The sequence below is a fragment of the Dipodomys ordii genome, unplaced genomic scaffold (genome assembly GCF_000151885.1).
Source record: "Dipodomys ordii isolate 6190 unplaced genomic scaffold, Dord_2.0 Scaffold49, whole genome shotgun sequence".
Lineage (NCBI taxonomy): Eukaryota > Metazoa > Chordata > Mammalia > Rodentia > Heteromyidae > Dipodomys > Dipodomys ordii.
The window spans coordinates 3,852,717-3,874,943 of record NW_012267265.1 but is presented as its reverse complement, the minus strand read 5'-3'; the positions used below and the strand labels follow the sequence as shown (position 1 = coordinate 3,874,943).

Here is a 22,227-nt window from a genome sequence, read left to right as displayed (position 1 = left end):
GTAACTAGCTTGAATTTTAAGATTTTAACTGTTAAAGTGACTTTGGTTATGTTTGTCCATTTGCAGATATATTTCAGAAGTACATAGGTTATAAGTAACATGAAATGTAATAAGAGAGCTATTAAAATTTCTACTAGTATTTGCTGTTTCTACACATTTAGAAATGTTTAGAACTCTTATCAGTTGCCCACATTTTCAACAAAATAGTATCAACTCTAAATTCTAAGTCAGTTACCAACATGAAATCAAATTGCTTCATAACTTATAATTAAAATCTATCACAAATATAATTATATGTGAAAGTTCAAGATTCATGGAAAAAATGTGTATTTTCCCCCAAACCAGTAAATCTATCTATGAATTTATTTCTGGAAGAAGAAAAATACCTATTATTCATGATGAGTTTTTTTTTTTAATTTGGTACTATAAAGATGATGTACAGAAAGGTTGCAGGTCAGGTATAGAGAACATTTCTTTGTGGACAGTGTCACTCCTTCCCTCTCTCCCTCCCAGTTTTTCCCTCCCATTCCCCACCCACAAGTTGTATAGTCCATTTTCAACATAGTGTCGAGTGAGTACCATTGCTACATTTTTCCCACCCTTTGTCCCTCCATTTTTGTGCCTCCCCTTACACTCCCAAAGTCATATAAACAAGCAAAAAGAAAGAAAAGAATAAAAAACAGCAAAGAGAAAAAATTGCTTGTTTCATGATGAGTTTTAATGATATTTGGGATGTTTATTTTAGGGTGAATTATGCTCATTTGGAAACAGTAAAATTTTAGTTACAAAGATTTCTCTGTTCTGGATTAAATCTCTTTGAAAAGTCATCAATGAATGAACTGCACAGAACCACACTATCTCAGAGGTTACTGCTTTCTAATCAGATAATGCAAATACTGTGTGCTATTTTGTGATTCTTCATTTGAAAAACATAAAGCAATTTAGCACTGTTTAGTACTGAGCAATGTAACATTTTTAAATGATAGCTACACCTAAAGCACAGAGGAAGCTCCTCCACATTGCAGAAGCTAAGTTTTCCTTAATATAAAGATGTAACTATTCCCTCTTGAATAAGTGTGATGCTGTGCACTTATTATCAATTGAGCCCCAAAGCCATATTAATAATATTTTTCAATTACAGTCATACATTTTTGAAACCTAGACTCTTTCCTATGGAGTCTTCTCTCATAGTCACCTTTAAATCTATGAAATGGCTCAATCAAGGCATCCTGATAAAAAGGAAGCACTGTATTTACACAACACTTTAATTAGTAGAGTTCAAAGGGCTGTACAAACATTCCCTAATTAAACTTCACAATTCAGTGAAGCAAGAGAAGGTTTACCCATTATCCTCATTCACAGAAGAGAGATTTTGAGGTGCTGAGAAGCTAAATGATTTCCTAGTTTCACAATGGTGAGTCAGAGGTGAGGCTGGGAAGAAGAGCAGAGCTCTGGTTCTGATACAAGAGTAACACCCTTCATGGAAATGCTTTTTCAGGTGGACCACTCCTTCAGCTGGATGTTACTTGTTACTCTACTGCATACTTAAAAAGAGTAAACTGTGATAGAATTCCTGCTGATGTGTAAGTTTCTTTCTCAGTTAGAGAAACTTGCTTTAGCATTATTTGCATTGGGGGCAATCACATTGGTTAGTTGCATCTTACCTACTCAGAGCTACCTTAAACGTATCTTCTCCTGAAAGCCTTCTGCTACTTCTAAGAAATCATACATTTTCAGTCCTCAGACAGAACCTGAAAAATCTGAAACTTTATTGAAACCATTTTCAAACTAATGAGTCTGTGGTAGTGACCACACAGAACAGCTTGTCCTTTTACATTTTTTCTGTTTTCTTTTCTTTCTTAGTTTCTTTGGCTCCTTTGTGGTACCTTTATGGACATGACACCTGCCAAGAGAATAATGTTTGTGCCAATGACAATATCTAGATGTTTCTGAGCTTCTGCCCCTGGAAATACCAGAAAGGTATTAGGTGTCTCTCAAGGCCAGCAGGTCCTTGATGTGTGCCTATTTGATCAGGTGGGAATAGAACCCCTTTGTAAAAGCTTAGAAATTCATACAAGTACTTTGTAAGTTTATGTCTTGAATCATTTTTGTGCAAAGCCAATGAGCATCAGGCATCTAACTGCATATTCCCTCTTATACCTGTAAGCAGCCAAATCTTACTCCCTATACCAAGCACTCATAGATTTAGATATGGATGTAACTTGGACAGTATGGAGCAAACAGCCTAATATTTTGGAAGCACAAAGTGTTTTGTATAATCTGTTATTCCATTTGCATGAGTCTTAGGCCTTTCCTTACTCTTCTACTTTCTTCAACAATTTCTGTGCTCATTGATTCATGCAACTGATATTTAAAAGAAGACAAGAAAGAATATATCCCTTATCTGTAAGATTTCAGAAGTCAGCACAGAAAGACCTAAAGTAGAAAAATGGAAAGTATAAATAGGGAGTCAGGAGAGTTGGAGAAAAAGAGATAAAAGCTTCAACTTGCCAGGTGCCGGTAGTTCACGCCTATAATCCTAGCTACTCAGGAGGCTGAGATCTGAGGATCTTAGTTCAAAGCCAGATCAGGTTGGAAAGTCCATGAGACTCTTACCTCCAATCAACCACCAGAAAACCAGAAGTGGAACTGTGGCTCAAGTGGTAGAGTTTTGAGCTGAAGAGCTAGGGGACAGTGCCCAGGCCCAGAGTTGAAGCCCACAACTGTACCCCCCCCCCGCCACACACACAAATGCTTCAACTTCAGAGGTTTCTAAAGAAGGGAATATTAGTCAATAGGACCTGGATTGTGCCTTAGAGTTGGCAAAATTCTAGTATTTGGTTGAGGCTATCCCCAAACAAAAGAGATCTTTTCTTTATAGCCTGCATGGAGAGTTAGAAAAGCAGTACAGTCTTAAATAATTAAATAGTTGGGAAGAAAACTGTGACTTACACTTTTCATTGTTTCCTATTGCTTCAAGCAACAGAAATTTCAAGTAATAGAAACTTCCATAGAAATGGAAATGAAGGAGCACTTCAGCAAGTGCAGATATAAACAGATACAGATAGTCAAGGACTGGAAGTGATGATATTATCTTATTGGTGTTTATTGGAACATATTACTGAAACCTAAATGCCCCCACCTTGTATTAATATTTAGATACAATCTCAGGGAAAATAAAAGTTGAAGTTAATTAAGCTTTGATTCCTATAACTTACAATGCAAATTTAAGATATTAGTGAAAAGGTCAATAAAATTATGTGCTGTGGTTTGAATGTGTCCCCTAAAGGTTCGTGTGCAGGAAGTTGGATCCCCGGGGTAATAACCTTGCAGAATACTAATCGGGTGGGAGGCAGTTAGGTCACTGGGAAACTGCCCTTGGAAGGGATTAATGTGGCTCCTGCAAGGCCTCCTGAGAAATTAAACCCTTATGAAAAGGGAAAGCCAATCCCTCGGATCTCTAGTTTTTTTGTGTTACTGTGTGATTCTTTCTGCACACTCACTCTGCCATGAGATATGTACATGGACAGACATTCTCTGATATTGACTCTGACATGAGACCCATTAGAGATAGGGTTGCCTGAGCATGGACTTTTGGTGCATAAAATCTGTGAGCTAAATAAACCTTTATGAAGTACCTAGCCTTGATTGTCTATTTATAGCAGCAGCAACAAAAGTAACCAGACTAAGTCATGAAACAATCCATTGGTAAGAGTATTTTTTTTTTAAGAAACAGCATAGTATACCAGCATGGTTAATGTGTCAAGGAGCGAGATACAAGGATATTATTTGGAAAAAACAGTATACATTTATGAAACCATTACCAAAATCACAAACAATAGCTTTAATGTATCCATCTCCTACCAAAATCCTCCTGACATCTTAAATTCTAATTTCATTTTATTGATTTATTTATTTGCCAGTCCTAGGTCTTGAACTCAGGGCTTGGGCACTGTCCCTGAGCTTCTTTTGTTCAAGGCTAGCACCCTACCACTTTAATTTAATTTAGTGTGGTAAGAACACATAGTATGTAACCTCTCAACAATGTTTACTAATTAACACACTATTGTTAACAATAGCACTATGCTGTTGTCGTAGATTTCTAGAAATTATTATTCATTATATATATATAACTGAAACTTTCCACCATTCAAACACCTTCTCATTCCACCTTATACCAGCCCTGAAAACCACCATCCTACTGTTTCTATAAGTTTGACTACTTTAGTTTCCTCATAAAAGTGGGATCATGTATTATTATTATTTGACTCACTATGTCTATTCCAATTCACTTAGCATATTTTCTTTCAGGCTCATCCATATGGTAAAATTTTCTTCTTTTTATAGCTGAATTGTACTGAATTGTAGCTGAATGTATAGTTACACTGTATAAACCTAACACATTTTTGTTTATCTGGTCATCTGTCCATGAACATTCAAGTTGCTTCCATGTTTTGGCTGTTATGAATGATGTCCCAATAAACATGGACAGATAACTCTTTAGATATTGATTTCAACTTCTTTGGCTATATATCCACAAGTTAGTCTGTTGGATCATACAATCATTCTGTTTTTATTTTGGGGATCTCACCTTATCAATTCCCATGGTGGCTGCACTGTACTTATTTACATCCAACTAACAATACAAAGCTCCCTTTCCTCAAACCATCACCAATACTGTTTATTGTCTTTGTGGGGTGCTTTAATTTTTTTTTGTATGTCATGGGGCTTGAACATGAGGCTGGATGCTGTCCCTGAGCTCTTCAGCTCAAGGTGAGTACTCTACTATTTGAGCCACAGCTTCCGGTTTTCTGATGGCTTCTTGGAGATAAGAATCTCACGGACTTTCCTGCCTGGGCTAGCTTTGAACCGACATCATCAAATCTTAGCCTCTGAGTAGCTAGGATTACAGGCCTGAGCCACCAGTGCATGGCTGGATGTTTTAATTTTTATTTTTATAAAGCCAAGTAATCAAAAGTTTGATGTGATATCTGATTCTGGGTTTGATTTGCACTTCCCTAATGATTAGTGTTGTTGAGCTTTTCAGATAGTTGTGGGCCATTTGAGCATCTTTTTCAGAGAAATATCTAATTAGGTGCTATGACCACTTTTAAAATCAGGTTGAATATGTGTTTTTGTTATTTACAAATAATAAACTAATCTTGTGTTGCTTTGTGCTATTAAGTTTTATGAGTTCCTTAAATGTTTTAGTTATGAACACTTCAGTAACACACATGGTTTACAAATTGCTTCTCTGGTTCTGTAAGTTGCTTTTTCAGTTTTTAGTTGCTTCTTTGCTGTTTAAAAGCTTTTAAGACTGTACCTATTTTTGCTTCTGTTTTAGGCATTAAAAAACACTTATGTTTTAGGTATAACAAAAAATTGTCTAGTACAAAATGAGAACATCACTTTGTTAAAGGACAACTCCTTTGTATAACTATGCAAAGGTAATTACAAAATAAAAACAATTAAAATATCAGAAGTTTTATAGTTTCAGGTTTAATATTTATAACTTCAAATCATTTTGTATATAGTATGTGCACGTACATGCAAACACACTTGTATGTTTTTGGGTTTTTTGTTTTGTTTTTTGGGTCCGGTCATGGGGCCTGAACTCTGGGCCTGGGCGCTGTCCCTCAGCTCTTCAGCTCAAGGCTAGCGCTCTACCACTTGATCCACAGCGCCACTTCCAGCTTTTTTCTATTTGCGTACGTGGTGCTGAGGAATCGAACCCAGGTCCTCAGGCATGCAAGGCAAGCGCTCTACCACTGAGCCACCTTCCCAGCCCAAACACACTTGTATGTATAAAGGTAAGTGTGACTACAAATAGGTAGTATCTTTGTGCATAAATATATGTATGTACACATATACATATTCTACAGATGTGTATATTACATTTCTATGAATACTACATATTCACAGATAGTGCTCACAGTTTCTTTATTCACTCATAATCATTGGATGCTTAGGTTAATTCCATATTTTGCCTATTATGAAAAATTTGCAATAATCATAGGAAGGGGGTACCACTTTAAAATCTCAGAAAAATTGATTTGGCTGCATGTAGTGATGTGTGATTGGTAAATGCTCTGATAGTGTTATTTTGAACTTTGCAAGAAACGTCCATAATATTTTCCATGATTTTTTTTACCAATTTATATCCTCACTAACAGTGTTCAGGGTAGACTTTTTCTCATATCCTTGCTAATATTAATTATGTTTAGATTTTTTTCCTAATATAAATCTTGAATTGTGAGTGCATGTGGTTTTAATTTGTATTTCTTTTGTGATTGCTGATATGAAGCTTTCTGTGACCATCTTGGATAAATACATTCCTAAGTGTTCTATTATAATAATGTACATTCCTTCTATAACTAATTTCATGGAAATTTTTAATTGTGAGAAGTTACTGAATTTTTTCAAAATGTTATCTATTGTGGCAATTAATCTTTCATTGTATAAATCTGATGTTACAATTATTGAATTATTTGAGTCTCCTTACATGCCAGAAATAAATCCCTAGTGGTAACATGTATTTTTAATGCGTCTTTGAATATAGTCCATCAAGGATGTTGGCTTTTATTTTCTAATAATGCCTTCATAATTAATAAAAGAAAAGAGAATATGAATCAATACCTAGGAAATTACAAGAAAACTCAAAGAGCTGGATGAATGAAAGAAGACAATGGAAAGCACGGAGAAATTAAATAAATAGATAGAAATTCTGAAAAATATCAGATTGAAACTGAAAATGAAAGTTCAATAAGTCAAATAACTAAAAGAAAAAGAAAAATACTCTGTGATAAACAAAGACTAAGCAACTTACAACAACTAAATCATCACTGTAGATGATATTTAAAGATATTTAAAGAAATCCTATATGCAGTCAAGGAAGATACATGTAACTATGAAAATACAAGAAAGAATAAATTGTACTTGACAATAAAAGCAAATAAATAAGAAAAAACAATCAAGCACCATAAAACCAATAAATGTCTTGAATTACTACATACCTTTCAGAAATAACACTTCTTCAATCAGAGAATACACGTTGGAAAATTGGATTAACAAACAAGATGATCATTTGTTGTGTACCAGAAAAAAAAACACTGAACTGGTAAAAACATAGACTTAAGAGTAAAGGAAAATGAAAGGATTTCCCAATTCAATGGGTTTCCAAGACAAGCAGGAGTAGGTATGCTCATATCTGATGAAATATATATCAAACAAAAATTAGTCCAAAGGCACAAAGAAGGCCACTTCATATTGAAAAATTGAACAATTCAGCAGGAGGAGATAACAAGTATATATACACACACACATACACACACACACAACACCAGTGCACCCAGTTTCATAAAGAAAACATTACTGGACATGAAACACAGAGAAAAGCCAACACAATAATATTGGGTTACTTTAACACCCCATTCTCACCAAAAGACTAGTCATCCAGCCAAAATAACACCACAATTTTAAAATTAACTACCACTGTGAGTTTTTCTAAAAGCATGGATTCCCAATAAACTTGAAAGATATAAGGAAACTAAAAAGAGCTTGTGACAGGGATGTATGTTGAGGGAAGAGCTTGAGATGATGGCTGGAGAAAAACTAGCTCATAGCTAAGTGATCACACTACAACTCAGTTATATTTTATATATGTAATAAAATGTCAGAAACAGTAAGTTTTATATCATACTAAATTCTTGAAGAAACCATCACTGGTTTTACCTAATGATCTGGAGGAGCAGCCATGATGAAACTCCACATGATGGGCTTAATCTGTGATAGCAGTAAAAAAGAAATGAGACCAAATAGGTCTTAGTGTTTATTTTTCATATTATAATCTACTTCTACACTCTTGTGGCATCTATTTGGAGTTATAAAGAAGAGTAAGTCACAGGAAAGAAATGAAATATATAAAGTATCTTTAAAACATCACGGGGAAGAGCTGCTTCTACCTTATTTTACAAAAGAATACTGCAGAAATCAACTATGAGGGCTCTAGCATATCTTGAACAAAATGTGCAGATCAAAGACTGTCTGGCTACAGCAGTATCCATTTGGGATAAGAATAACAGTATACTATTTTAAAACAAAACATACATTATCTTGCATGCTGTAGGGAAAAAGTAGTAAACATTTGAAGAAAATAGAACATTATAGCCAAATAGATTTTATTATAAGAAGTAGCACTTTAATGACACTTACAGTACTTTGGAGATTCTTTTGTTCTGCATCAAACTTCCAAATTTCTTGGTTAATTATAACAGGAAATTTGAAATCATTTCAATGGGTATCTTTTGAAATCATTTCAATGAATATCTTTTCCCCCCTCCCAAGTCCTGGTGCTTGAACTCTGGGCCTAGGCACTATCCCTGAGCTCCTGCACTTTACCACTTGAACCACAACACCACTTCCAGCTTTTTCTGTGATTAACTGTAGAAAAGATTCTCAAAGACTTTCCTGCCCAGGCTGTCTTCAAATCATGATCTGCAGATCTCAGCCTCCTGCGTAGCTAGGTTTGCCGGCATGAGCTTCGGTGAATATGTTATACTGTGTAAATATACTGTATATTCCATTCACCTACTTTGGATTTTGAATAGACTTAAATATATTATGCATTGGTTATCTGAAAAATGTCATTTCATTGAGTTAAGCAGATTTGACATAAAAATTACATTCATTAATACTATCATATACTATCATGAATCTAATGAGGAAAAATTACGCATTGAGAAGCTGTCACTGCTTTCTCAAAATTCTAAGTTGCATGAAATCAAGCTAGCTCTTAGTCCATCATAGCTCACCTGGGTGCATTTGGTACCCACTTCTATCTTCCTGAGATATCTTCTGTGTAGGTGTATGAAGACATACAGTGTAAGTAACAGAACACTGTCCTTGGGGACAGTGGGAAATAAGAAAAATATACCAGATGTCTAGTTCACAATTATAAACCTTGTCATTAGGTAGAGGAGGATGAAGCCACTTAAAGGTTTTTGTATACAAAATAAGTGAATTAAAGGGTGACATCTTAATGACTTTAAAAAAATGAAAGCTAATCTTAGTATACATGGAGGAATTGTTATTCATTCCGACAAGGTTAATCACATTACTTTTAGGAATATTTTGACCTTCTTTCCAGGGAAGAAATATAATATTATAACATGTCCTTTAGAGAGAGAGAGAGAGCGTATGTGTGTGTGTGTTACTTGGGTAGCAGAGATCAGGAAGATTATGGGTCCAGGAGCCCCAGGTAAGAACTTATTAGCAATACCCCAGGTCAACCAATATGGGGCATGATGGTCCACTGTCAATTTCACCTATGTGGGAGGCTGAGATCTATAGGATTGCAAATCCTGACCAGCTGAGACCAAAAAAAAAAAATCATGAGACTTCCATCTCAACAGAAAAAGCTGGGACAAAATAGCAAGCCCTCGTCAAAGCAGGAAAAATACATAAGAGCATTGTAATACATAAGAGCAGGCTGTCCAGGGTAAGAAGCAAGACCATATCTCAAACACAACCAGAACAGAAAGGGCTGGAGGCCTGGCTCAAGCAGTAGAACACTACTTAGCAAGCAAAAAAGCCCACATTCCAATCTGAGTACTGTCAAAACACACATGTATAAATTAGGAAACACATAATAGAAACTCAACAGCAACATTATTGCAATGCATCTGGTTTTTCAAACAATGCAACATCTGATCTTTGCTATTGATTATTATCTTAATTCCTAAGGCATGTATTTGTAAACTACTAAGAGTAAATTGCCTGCAATCTGCATGCTCAGAGAAGAAGTATGACTTATTTGAATTTGTTCCAACCACAGTTGGAAAATCTGCCACAGTCCTGTATGGTAAGGGTTAATTCTTGGGTTTTGTAACAGATTTAAGTCTTTCTAAATATGCAATTATTAGTTATCCAAAGCAAAAATACATCTGAAAGAAATACAGTTAAAGATGAAGTGCTAGGGCCAAGAATCTTTTCCTGACTATAAATGGGTACAAAGAAAGAGCAATCACAGAAAGTTACCTGAGGAAAGACAATAAATACCAACACAATGATTCCTTCCTGCATTGCTCTCCTTCAGTGCCAAAGATACACCCAGAGCAGGTATCCAGATGCACACCGCCTTTGTATAAACTGTTATGCAAGCACTGATGTGTGATATTTTGCTCCCTAAATTTATTTATTTATTCTATTTTCCTAACTTCTGCTTAGATTTGTGGGGATGCTCTGACACTGCCATGATTAAGAATGATGGACTACAGACTTCATGAAATGATTTCACTTTCTGCCAGTCAACACATGTCTAGAAGAAACATTCAGTAATACCACACATGGAATACACCACAGAAGTAATGACTTCACCCTCAGAAGGGTTCTTATTTCTACCCACACCAGAAAGTAAAGCAACAGTATTTTCCAGTTCTTTCATTATAGCAGGCAGGCATTATTTCTCAGTTGTTTCTCTTGCTCCTCCCCCCTTTATTTGAGCTCTGCAGGTGCAATCTCTGACTCAATGGTGCTGATGCAATGCTATATTAAGCCTTCATGAAGTAGAACAGCTCCAAACAAGGCATTCATGAGAATCTAAAAGTGGATGGGTCTTGAAGAGATCATTAGCCTCTATGAAGAACCTCATCTTCTAAGGGGGAAAAAAATAGCTGTGCGCTTGACTTCTAAAGAAGGATGTTGATGTTCAACAGTAAGTTGTCTATTCCGGCAAGCAAAGTTCTTTACAAGGTTAAGAAATACAAAGACAGGGCTGGGAAGGTGGCTCAGTGGTAGAGTGCTTGCCTTGCATGCATGAGGCCCTGGGTTAGATTACTCAGCACTACTAAAGCAGAAAAACCCAGAAGTAGCACTGAGGTTCAAAGTGGTAGAGTGCTAGCCTTGAGCTGAAGAGCTGAGGGACACTGCCCAGGCCTACAGTTCAGGCCCCAGGATCAACAACAACAACAAACAGAAAAAAGAAACAAAAGAAAGAAATACAAAGACAGTCAAGCACCAGTGGCTCAAACCTGTCATCCTATCTAGCTACTTAGGAGGCTGAGCTCTGAGGATCATGGTTCAAAGCTAGTCTGGGCAGGAAAATAATAAGACTCTCATCTCCAATTAACCAACAGAAAAGCTTGAATTGGAGTTGTGGTTCAAGTAGTATGGTACTAATCTTGAGCAAAGAAAGCTCAGGGATACGTGCCCAGGTCCTGACTTCAATGCCTAGCACTGGTACATATTATAAAATTAATGATCCTGAAGCGAGGACTTTCCCTGTGTTACCATGATATTTTCACATTTTGCATAATATTTTGACATATTTATGACATGGTTGTCATTAAACATCTTTCTTATGACTATAAACCACAAATTGACAATAGCTTCATATATAGTAACATTTATTTTAAAAAATTCGATAAATCTAGAAAGATAGTAAGTCTATTAAAAGTATTGTAAAAAAAATGCCTTAAGTCTCCTCTTCAGCATCATGCAGGCAGCTTTTACTGGGGTCCCTTACTAAAGGAAAACACACAGACCTTAAATAAGATTCTCAGTTTTGGAAAATACCATGTTTTATCTTTGCACAAATGAAGTAAACATGGAGCCATCTTTTATTGGCACTGGTTATGCAAAGGAAGAAGACAACGTGATGGAAGCTATCATATCAAGCAACGTACTGTGAATTTGCTACAACAGAGCTATTCAAAGTCACATACAAACTAATTTACTCTAAATGTTATCTATACCTCTGTGACCACTTTCACTGCTGATATGACTTGTAAACCTGTCACTTAAGACTAGAGCTCTCTTCTAAACCTCTAAATCACAAATTTCAACCCTCTCCTAGAGTTTTCCTCCTGAATATCCTGAACATAACAAAAGTATCTCAAACTCAACAAGTTGAAATTGAATTCTTCATTTCCCACCCACTCATCGTTATTTCTTCCATTCTGTACACCTTTATTTGTTAATGGTAGCACCATATATCCAGGCTTTAAAGCAAGTACCTTCTTAGTCTTCTTCCTGTTTGTCCTCAGTTCAATTTGCTCCTTTTAGTTTAGATCACAATCATCTCAGCCAGAGATCTTTATAAAATGCAAGTTTATTGTGATGTTGTAGCACTTACAAATATTTAAAGGTTGTCATGACCCTCAGTATAAAATCTTCTAATCACTATTCCAACTTCTTAACCCAACTACAGTGTAGAGTTGCATAATACAAATAATAGGTACAAGATAAAAGAATGGTTTAAACATTTTGATTAACATGTAAAATAAAATAGTGGAAACTAAAACATCACATTGTTAGCCTTGGTTCCTGGGCAGGAATTTCAGGCTTTTCTTCACCCTTTCTATTGCGTATATTTTCTGTTTTCACATAGAAAGATGTTTTACTTGAGAAGAGAAATTCAAGAATCTAGCTCCTATCTTCTATTTACAAAACTTGTAGATCAGAAATGCTTTGCCTAGTTGGTAATTTAGACTCTGAGTATGTATTGCAAAAGCCAGAATGGTATGGAGTAGGAAGAACAGGTAGAAAGAGAAAAGGACAGGCTGGGAAGAGGGGCCAAGGTCTAAAAGGAAAAAAAATCTCCTTCATCAAAGTAACTCAACCTAACCAATCCCTTGACAAATTCAGGTTATTCTACAAGAATGAGAAGCAATAAGGGATTTGTTCAGGAAACAATAGAATACACAGCTATGAACATTGACTGGCGCTGTCCTAAGAAGTCACAAGTCTCAAATAAAAATAAAAAATTGTGTGAAGTAGGCCTCTGATGTACACATTTCTTCTTAGATTAATATTTATGTTTATGGGTCAATTCTAACACTGTGTTAGTAGTGAAAGTAATCGAAAAGGTACATTCATTAGCTATGTTGGCTTGTAATAAATAATAATCTGTGGAGTTATTATTTCAAAATTATTGTTTAAATAGTCACAGGCAATGGACTAAGAACGAATGGCAGGCAACATCTTTGTACATTACATTTATTGTGCATGAATCAGACAGTAGGCACTGAGCTTTGCTCCTTACATAGACCAGGTGACTTGGCCATGCTGCAAAAGGCTGTTGTTCCTCAGTCTTGATCAATGAAGAGACTGAAATTTCTGAGTAGTGGCATGACTGGACCCAGGTCATCCAACTAGTAAGAAGTAGAGTTGAGGTTTAAACCTTAGCCTTCTTACCTCAGCACAACCTGAGTATGTACTACCCTCTTGCACTGACAATATTACATAAATTTAAGATAAAGGGTGGAAGATAAATTTAAGATAGAGAGGATGAGAAACAGGATATGGGATGAACAGTAGAATTTGTAAAGCCATACGATGTGTTGGCCTCAACTCAGGAAGCACCCAGGGCTGGAAATGAACAAGTTCCACTCCCCAGATGCATGAGCTGTGATGGTGGAACAGACTATTTCCAAGCCCCACCCCTTGAGATTTCTCACTGTCCTGGCATTTCAGCAACTACTAACCCTGCTCCAAGAAGTAGGAAATCCACCAGAGGGGAAATGGCATGACATCCGATGGGAGGGTGTCTAAGACAACAAAACGATGGGACAAGTAGTGAAATGAAGTTAGTTGGCCATTCTATTTTACAATGAGCACGTGAATATCCCAAATTAATCCACTGAATTGTGCCCATTTATCCCATTTTATATTACTGTGTCTGTCATTAAAAGTGTTCTAATAGACATGCTAGTTGCCACTGTGAGGTTCATGCCTCTTGCTGGAGGGATGGCTTAGTGGACAAAATGCCAGCTTTCAGCAAAGTGATGGATTAACAGTCTTCAGCAGCTAATATGCAAGAGCCCATCCTAGTTTATCCCTGTGGGTGGAAGGTCCTGTGGGCAAGGTCTGTTCTGCCGGGATAATTAAGATTCTAAGAATTTTTATAAACTTACGATAGCTCTGAAGCAGAGATGGAACAGAGTTCAAGGCTCTACTTTTAGAATCTGAAAATGGAGGCCCTGTTCAACCTAGCTGACCCTTGCAATCATTCACTTGGTGCAAAGGTTATTTGACAACTCCTTGTCACTCAGCTGTGTGCTTTAAATATCAACAAGAATGTCTTTAGTCTTTCTTTACCTTCTCGTAATTCCTTAACCTTAACATCTGTATTCAATCAACCCAAGTGTCCACTTAAGACTGTGAACTACTCTTTCATGAACAAATGTTTCAGGCTTATGGGCTTATTAACTATATTACAATGACAAACTGGTTTCTGAAAAGCATGCCATATGATATAAGTCAAAAATACCAACAATAACAATTCATATTTTAGATATTATAATCTTAAAATTATATTAGAGAAATGTTTATCAATTTGAAAAAGTCCTTTTGCAAATTAAGATCTTATTATAATCTCAAAGTCAATGTAATATGAATAGGCTATCACTCTGTGTGGTTCTCTCCACAATAAGCACTTGCCTTCCAAATTAAGGAAAGAAAATCATCAATCCTATCTCTCCCTGCTGTAGTCTTGTGAAGACGACAAACAGGAATTAAGTACTGTAAATTCATTAGGTGCCCTTGAAACCAATTACTTCTCTCTGTGAACTTCAAATGGATGTTTTCCATAGACTTGAAGTCTCCTAGCTCTAAATGTATAATTAAAAGGACTTACTTTTCAGATCTGACCTACTAATGTAGTCTAAAGCTCTACTGTGTGGGGGGGGGTTCTAAAAAGTAATAGTTAAAACTGTAAGATTTCTAATAAACAGGAGGGCAGATATTCTTATTAACATAAGTTAATATTATTCGTGCCTCAGGATCTTCACACAACTATTTCTTCTTTTACTTTTCCAGATTTCATCACCACAATCTTCACTGTCATCTCTCAAAGATTATTAATCTCCTCCTCCTTCTGCACTGCCTGACTTCTCCCAGATGGGATTGCTTCCATGTATGCTGACTCTCTAGTTATAGCAGTAATCCAGCCCTCCTAGTTCCTGCCATCTGTGCCATTAGATCACTATCTACCTCTTCAGTATCCCCTGCTAATTGCATTTGTTCATTTCCCACACATGCTGTGTGATGTGGTCTTTTGGGCAATAATTTATTCCTATTGTTTTGCTAGATGGGTTTTATATTAACAGATATTTTCCCTTGTCATATCACTATAGTATACAAAGACCTACATGATTAATCATTAAATTCTCCAGGCGATTCATGATGTAGTTGAAATGCAATAATACTTTAATTTCTCATAAAGTCTTAATTTTCTTCCCTGAAATTTTATACCAATGAAACACTTTCTTCTTCAGGATGATTACAAATTAAGGGTTGTCTAACAGCAGAGTTGTCTAACAGCATTCACTGTGTATCATCGTATCCAATAAGAGGCATCACAAGTAGAACACAAGGTAAGGAACAGGATTTCTTCTCCCTCAAAAATGTTTTCTGGGCTGGGAAGGTGGCCTAGTGCTAGATTCCTCAGCACCACATAAGCAGAAAAAACCTGGAAGTGGTGCTATGGCTCAAGTGGTAAAGCGCTAGCCTTGAGCTGAAGAGCTGAGGGACAGTGCCCATGCCCAGAGTTCAGGCAAAAAAAAAAAAAAGAAAAAATTTCTGGCCAAGATTAGGATGGTGTTGTCCAATTTATTTGCCTTTATCTGAAATATGTGTGTAAGCCTACCAGTGGTTAGATGGCGCCCTCAGTGAGACACAGGTGAAGAGCATGATCAACTCTATCATACCCACAGGCTGTTACACCTGCTGGCTCCTATTTTGTTAGTAATGAGCTTTATTCTTCTGTTCCCTTCCTTCCCTTTATTTTCCTTTTCCTTCTGTCTTTTATGTAAATATAATATACTTTTATATATATATATGTACTTTATAAACAATAGCAAGTTAGGCCTTTTCAAAAGAATATACAGGAAAACTACACATTGCAGGCATCATGAGTTGTGACATAGGGGTTACTGTGTCACAAGAGCATATCAGTGGATCTTGCAAGAGGATTGTGAGCACATGTTTTCCATTTGTCATGATGACAAGACAAAACATGAGTATGAGTGACAAATTTTGACTGAATTGATAAAGAGTATTCTGACATGTTCTTTGCAATTGTTAATCTCAGGGTTAAATACCACTTCTTAAATATGATCTAAATATTACTCTATTTAAAGTTAGAGATGGACAAAGAGAACTACTTAACTCTCCTACTCAAATAATTGAGTCTTGTATGTGAGTACAAGTATTTCTAACACATCAGTAGACCATTTGTCTTCCCAGGAATACTTCTGCAGCAGTATTTTACTTCATATAGATCTGTGGTCTGAAAAAAACATATTATCAGCCAGGTGCTGGTGACTCATGACTGTAACCCTAGCTACTCAGGATCTGAGGATCGCAGTTCAAAGCCAGACCAGGAAGGAAAATCTCCATTTAATCACCAAAATGGAGCTGTGGCTCAAGTGGTAGAGCACTAGCCTTGAGCAAAAATTGCTCATGGACAGTGCTCAAGCCCTGAGTTCAAGCCTCAGGACTGGCACAAAACCAGTACATTATCTTTCTAAATAAGTCCTACTTCTGTCAATCTAGATCAAAAGTTTGCATCTGATTATCACCTGAATGTAACTTCTCATCTCTAATTTGGTATACTAGCTTACTGATTACTTCTGTCAATGGGAATATTTCTATTTTTACTCTATGAGAAGAAAACTACTGTTCCTTGTGTTCTCAGGTACATTCTATGTGTCAGAAAAAGACCTATGTAAGAATAAGAAATTGAACTTAATTTGGTTCAAACCAATTTAAACTATATTATTCTCTCATGAAATAGTTTCCCATAACTCTCCATTCATATATTGCAAATCGTCACCAATCCAAATTTAAAATGTAGAATTATCAGTGACATCTCATTTACAAATAAAACAGTGAAGGCTCTTGTTCATTCTTTTTCTTTTTGAATTGTTTTTGCTTCTCCTAAGGCTTGAACTCTGGGTCTGGGCACTGTTCCTGAGCTCCCTTTGTTCAAGACTTGCATTCTACCACTTGAGCCACAGTGCCACTTCCAGCTTTTTCTGTGATTAATTGTAGATAAGACTCATGGACTCTCCTGCCCAGGTAGGCTTTGAACTGCAATCTCAGATCTCAGCCTCCTAAGTAGCTAGGATTACAGGCAAGAGCCACTGATGCCAAACTTTTTTGGACAATTATTATCTTTAAGTAGTTATTCAAAGGAGTGTCCATTCAGAAAAACAGTTTATTAAGACTGTGCATCTTGATCAGTCACCTCTTGCAACATTCCCACCCATCCCTCTTAACCCATCCCTTCCTTCACTTTTCTTAATTTTTGGACTATGTGTTTGATTTTTTTCCCATTAACAAAGCAGTTTATGTATACAATTCATCTTGATCTGTGTTATCCCTTCAGTCTCTTCACTCCCCTCTGACCCATTCCTTCCCTTATTTTCTTAATTTTGTGGTGCATACAATGACTTCTTGCCAGCATTATCTCCCCTTATACCTTCATTCTTCTATCCTTCACCCCTTGGCCCCACCCTCCCCCATGCAAATACCCATTTCCTGGTATTTATTTTGTTGTCTTTGACTTAGTCTTCCTAAATAATTATACAATTTGAGCTCTCCTTAGAGTCTATTATACTTTAGGTAATTCATTTGTAATCAGTTTCATACCACATAGTGTGTTTACTTACAGATTTATAGGTACACTCTAATTACCAAAAATGAGGAAACCCATGCAACCTGTGTTTTTCTAGGTTTGGCTTACTTCACTTATAATTTTTTCCCACATTTTTCTATTTCCTTTCAGATGGTACAGTGTCATTCTTTCTGATGGATGAGTAGAATTTCATTGTGTTGAGGGGTGTCCATGCTGATTTCCTAACTTGGCTATGGTACATAGTGCTTCAATGAACATGGTTGTGTTGGTGGCTTTACTATAACCTTGTTTGTGTTCTATTGAATAAATGCCCAAAAGTGGAATTATAGGGGTCATCACCTTGCACCAGCATCAACTCTAAATGGATCAAAGACCTCAATGTGGAGCCAGAAACCATGAGACTAGTGCAGGAAGGGGTAGGGAAAACATTAGGGCTCCTAGGCAAAGATAAAATCTTTCTGGGTAATGATCCAGAGACACAACAAATCACAGAAAGATTTTATAAATGGGACTGTATCAAACTTAAAAGTTTCTTCATGGCAAAAGACATAGCTAACTAAATAGAAAGCCCATGGAATGGGAGAAGATTTTTATCAATCATATATCAGATAAGAGCCTCGTATCCAAAATATAACTAGAGCTCAAAAAATCAAGCCCTCAAAAAAATAAACCATTAAAAAAACAACCCAATTAATAAATTGGCTAAAGACTTAAAGAGAGACTTCACAGAAGAAGTAAAAATGGCCAATAGATACATGAAAAATGTCCCACTCAAAACAACACTAAGATTCTACCTCATCCCAGTTAGAATGGCTATTATCAAAAACCTACAAATAACAAATGCTGTTGAGTTTGAGATCAAAAGGGAACTCTATTGCACTGTTGGTAGGAATACATTCCTACAGGCTTTTTCAATCACTTTGGAAAGCAGTATGGAGGTTTCTCAAAAAACTATACACAAAACCCAGAAATGTCATTCATTCTTCCTTCCTGACCAAATGTCTTTAGTTCACATGAGCATACTTTATACACCACCTATTTATCCCAGATGTTCTACTTTGGACATGATCTAGTCCATCCACTTTCTCCCTAAAGTCCAATCCCAAAACACAAGTCTTCTTATGCTGTAGTAAATGTGACCATTATAGCAGAATGGTTTTCTATCCCTTCTTCTCCCCTAGACTTTTTAACTTCACAAACACAACTTGAAAATACACATTTATTTCTGTATTGTCCATAACTATAATAATTTATGACTTTTCTATGAATTTTACTTAATCATATTTGTCAAAACCATGAGTAAAGTGCACATATGTTCCCATGTTTCACCTATCATTCCACAGACTGTTTTCAACGATGAAGTGGCAAATTCTCACAAAAGCATAATGGACAAACACATGATAGTTGCAAGGAGACAGAATCCATTCCACAGAAGTTAGTCACACACTACCTATATTTCTATCCCCTACATGGTTCTTTCTGTTGTGTCACATATTAGGGTGTGAGTTGCTCTGTAGGTGACATTCCACCAAATAACAGTCAGTAAGGACTTACCTGCTGCTACTACAATAATATCTGCTAACTGGGTATGGACCTTCAGTTGTTCTCTGGGGGTGTATCTGTGGGCAATTGTCACAGTTGCATCACCTGCAATGAAGAAGAATTCCCATCAATGTCTACTGTGTGTTTCCAATTTTTTTTTGTCAGTTGTGGGGCCTTGAACTCTGGGCCTGGGCTGGGGCATTGTCCCTCAGCTCTTCAACTCAAGGCTAGCGCTCTACCACTTGAGCCACAGTGCCACTTCTGGCCTTTTCTGCTTATGTGGTGCTGAGGAATCAAACCCAGGGCCTCATGCCTGCAAGGCAAGCACTCTCCCACTGAGCCACCTTCCCAGCCCTGTGTTTCCAAATTTTATGAATGTTTTAAAGCTAGAGAAGTTCGGGTTACTGCTTAACAATAGAAAAAAATGTTGCTGAGTGCTGGTGATTCACATCTATAATCCTAGCTACTCAGGAGGATCACAGTTCCAAGCCAGCCTAAGCAAGGAAATCCATGAGACTCTTATCTCCAATAAACTCAGAAAAAAGTCAGAAGTGGCACTGTGGCTCAAAGGGTAGAGCACTAGCCTTGAGACAGTGTCCAAGCCCTGATTTCAAGCTCCAGGACTGGCAAAAAAAAAGAAAGAAAAATTGCTTTGATGTCACAAAGTCACTACATCTACATGAACCAAAATATTTTGCATTTCAATTATGTGCATGGAAAAATCAAAGAGGATTCAATGAGGATACTTTCTGATAGTCAAGGGAGAGTATAAATCTTTAAAAATCCAGAATTTGAAAATTTTTTTCAGTTGGTTAATATGTCTATCTGGGGGATAATATGTTGACTTTCTGAAGAAAAATACTGAAAAGAAATAAGTGTTGGGACAGTAAATCATGGGCACACAGTTGAGAGATTAGTTTCACTATGGAAAGGTGATAAAGAAGGGATCCTAGAGAATGTAAAATATTGTTTAGGACTTCCAGCATAAGCATGAGTATATTAATCAGGAAAGGATTGAAAGGACATCGTAAGCTAAAAGAAAAGTAGGGTGGAGAAACACCTTCGAAATGATGTATTTGGAAAATAGTGAAGAAGACCAGAATAAGAGAAAATGTTTGTATGAAAAGTTCAGTTGTGCACCACTGTTGGTGAGAATGTAAACTTGTTCAACCACTTCAGTATGGAAGTTCCTCAAAAGACTAAACATAGAACTTTCCTATGACCCAGCAATCTCACTCTTGGGCATTTATCCAATTGACCACAAACCAGGCCACACTAAATCCACCAGCACAACCATGTTCATTTCTACATTATTCACCATTGCCAAGATATGGAATCAACTCAGATGCCCTTCAGTGGATGGATCAAAATAATGTGGCACATATACACAATGGAATTCTATTCTTCCATCATAAAGAATGACATTGCCCCATTCATAAGGAAATGGAAAGACTTGGAAAAAATTGTATTAAGTGAAGTAATCCAGATCCAAAGAAACATAGGTTGTATGGTTACCCTGTAAATCTATAAGTAAACACAATGGATAGTAAAAGACAAAAAAATTACACTTGGACATGATAAAATTAAATAGGACTCTAAACATTCACACAATGAGAACAAAGGAGGATATTCTTAAGAGAGGATCACAATGGTTCAATAGTATGTGCATATGATCATATAAAATGATTTTTTTTATCAAAATCAACTATAAGAAATGGTAACAAGAGGATTTTTTAAATTTTACTTTTTGTATTTTTTGTGTATGTTTTTCCCTTTTGTCGCTGTTTTTTTATTTCTGTACTGTTTGCCTTGCATGAAAGTTTATCTGGTTTGGATAAGGTAAGTGGGGAGCACAAAATGGTAGGACAAATGGTGAACAAATAGAGCTGTGATTCTCACTAGAGACTACATTAAAAATGAATTATACAACTGGTGAGGGGTGGGTTGGGAGGGACAAACTGGGAGAAAATGAGAGAAGAGATGACATGGTTCAAAAAGAAATAGAGAGGAGGGAAGGGATCATAGGAGAAAAACAAAGGAGGGGTAACAATTCTCAACAAGAAATGTACTCATTACCTTATGTAACTGTAACCTCTATCTTTAAAATAAAAAAATTAATTAACAAAAAAGCGAAACTCAAATATGGAGTTGAGTTAGGGATAAGTAGAGGTGTAAGCAGCCTGAGACATCCCAATGGTTAAAAGGAAAGGAAGGGTGGTGATGAGGGACTTTAGTGAATGTGGAGCTGTGTGAGACACTGTTTTCGTCCAGGAGGATAGGCAAGTGCTGCCCAGTTAACAACAACAAAATCTGCACAATCTTCATCTTTAGTTAAACTAGAACACATTTTCTCCAAAGACTTCAAAAACATGCAAGGATTGCCCAAAATGGCCATTAGCATGTAACCCACAGGGATAAAGAAAGCAAAAAAGCCTCCAAGAATAACATGATGTCAGCAACAGCAGATCTGTGAAAATGGCTGTGAAAGTGGTCATTCTGAGGGTAAAGAGCTCCCATCCAAAATGTGACAAGCATATCTTTCTCACTGTAGCAGAGAGTATAGGAACAATGACCGAGAAGCCCAGTTGGGCACAGTATAACAGACTGTGTGGAAATGCAGACCCACAAGGGAGTCACCCCAATAGGAAACAGAGAGAAAGAGGTAAGGAGATCAGGAAGGGAGCCTGCAGCTCCTGCCTAACCCATAGAACTATCCTACATGTAACAGATCCAATAAAAACAATGATGGGTAATTGGAAAAAAAAGAATTTTATGAAGCATAAATCAAAGGCCCTATGTAAGGTCAAGCCCAGGGAAACTGGTCTAAGACACAGACGAATAAATGCAAATGCTATTTGCATTTACTGCATAGAAACAATTCAACTAGAAAATTAAAATGGGAAGGGGAGAGAAAGTTTGCTAACATATAATAATGGAAGTCAAAAATATCATTTCAGACTTAAAGAGAAACTTCTCTGAAGAAGAAAGAAGGATGGCCAATAGACACATGAAGAAATGTTCAACATCCCTAGCCATCAAAGAAATGCAAA

The 22,227-nt window shown here is 36.6% G+C and overlaps 1 protein-coding gene across 1 annotated transcript in view; it reads right to left on the bottom strand.

Moving 5' to 3' along the window:
• Positions 1 to 22,227, bottom strand: part of Mthfd2l (methylenetetrahydrofolate dehydrogenase (NADP+ dependent) 2-like) — a 118,944-nt gene that overhangs the window by 38,249 nt on the left and 58,468 nt on the right. Inside the window, exon 4 of the mRNA XM_013020087.1 lies at positions 19,190 to 19,282. Coding sequence (XP_012875541.1) covers positions 19,190 to 19,282 — 93 coding nt within the window. The remainder of the gene's footprint in view (positions 1 to 19,189; positions 19,283 to 22,227) is intronic.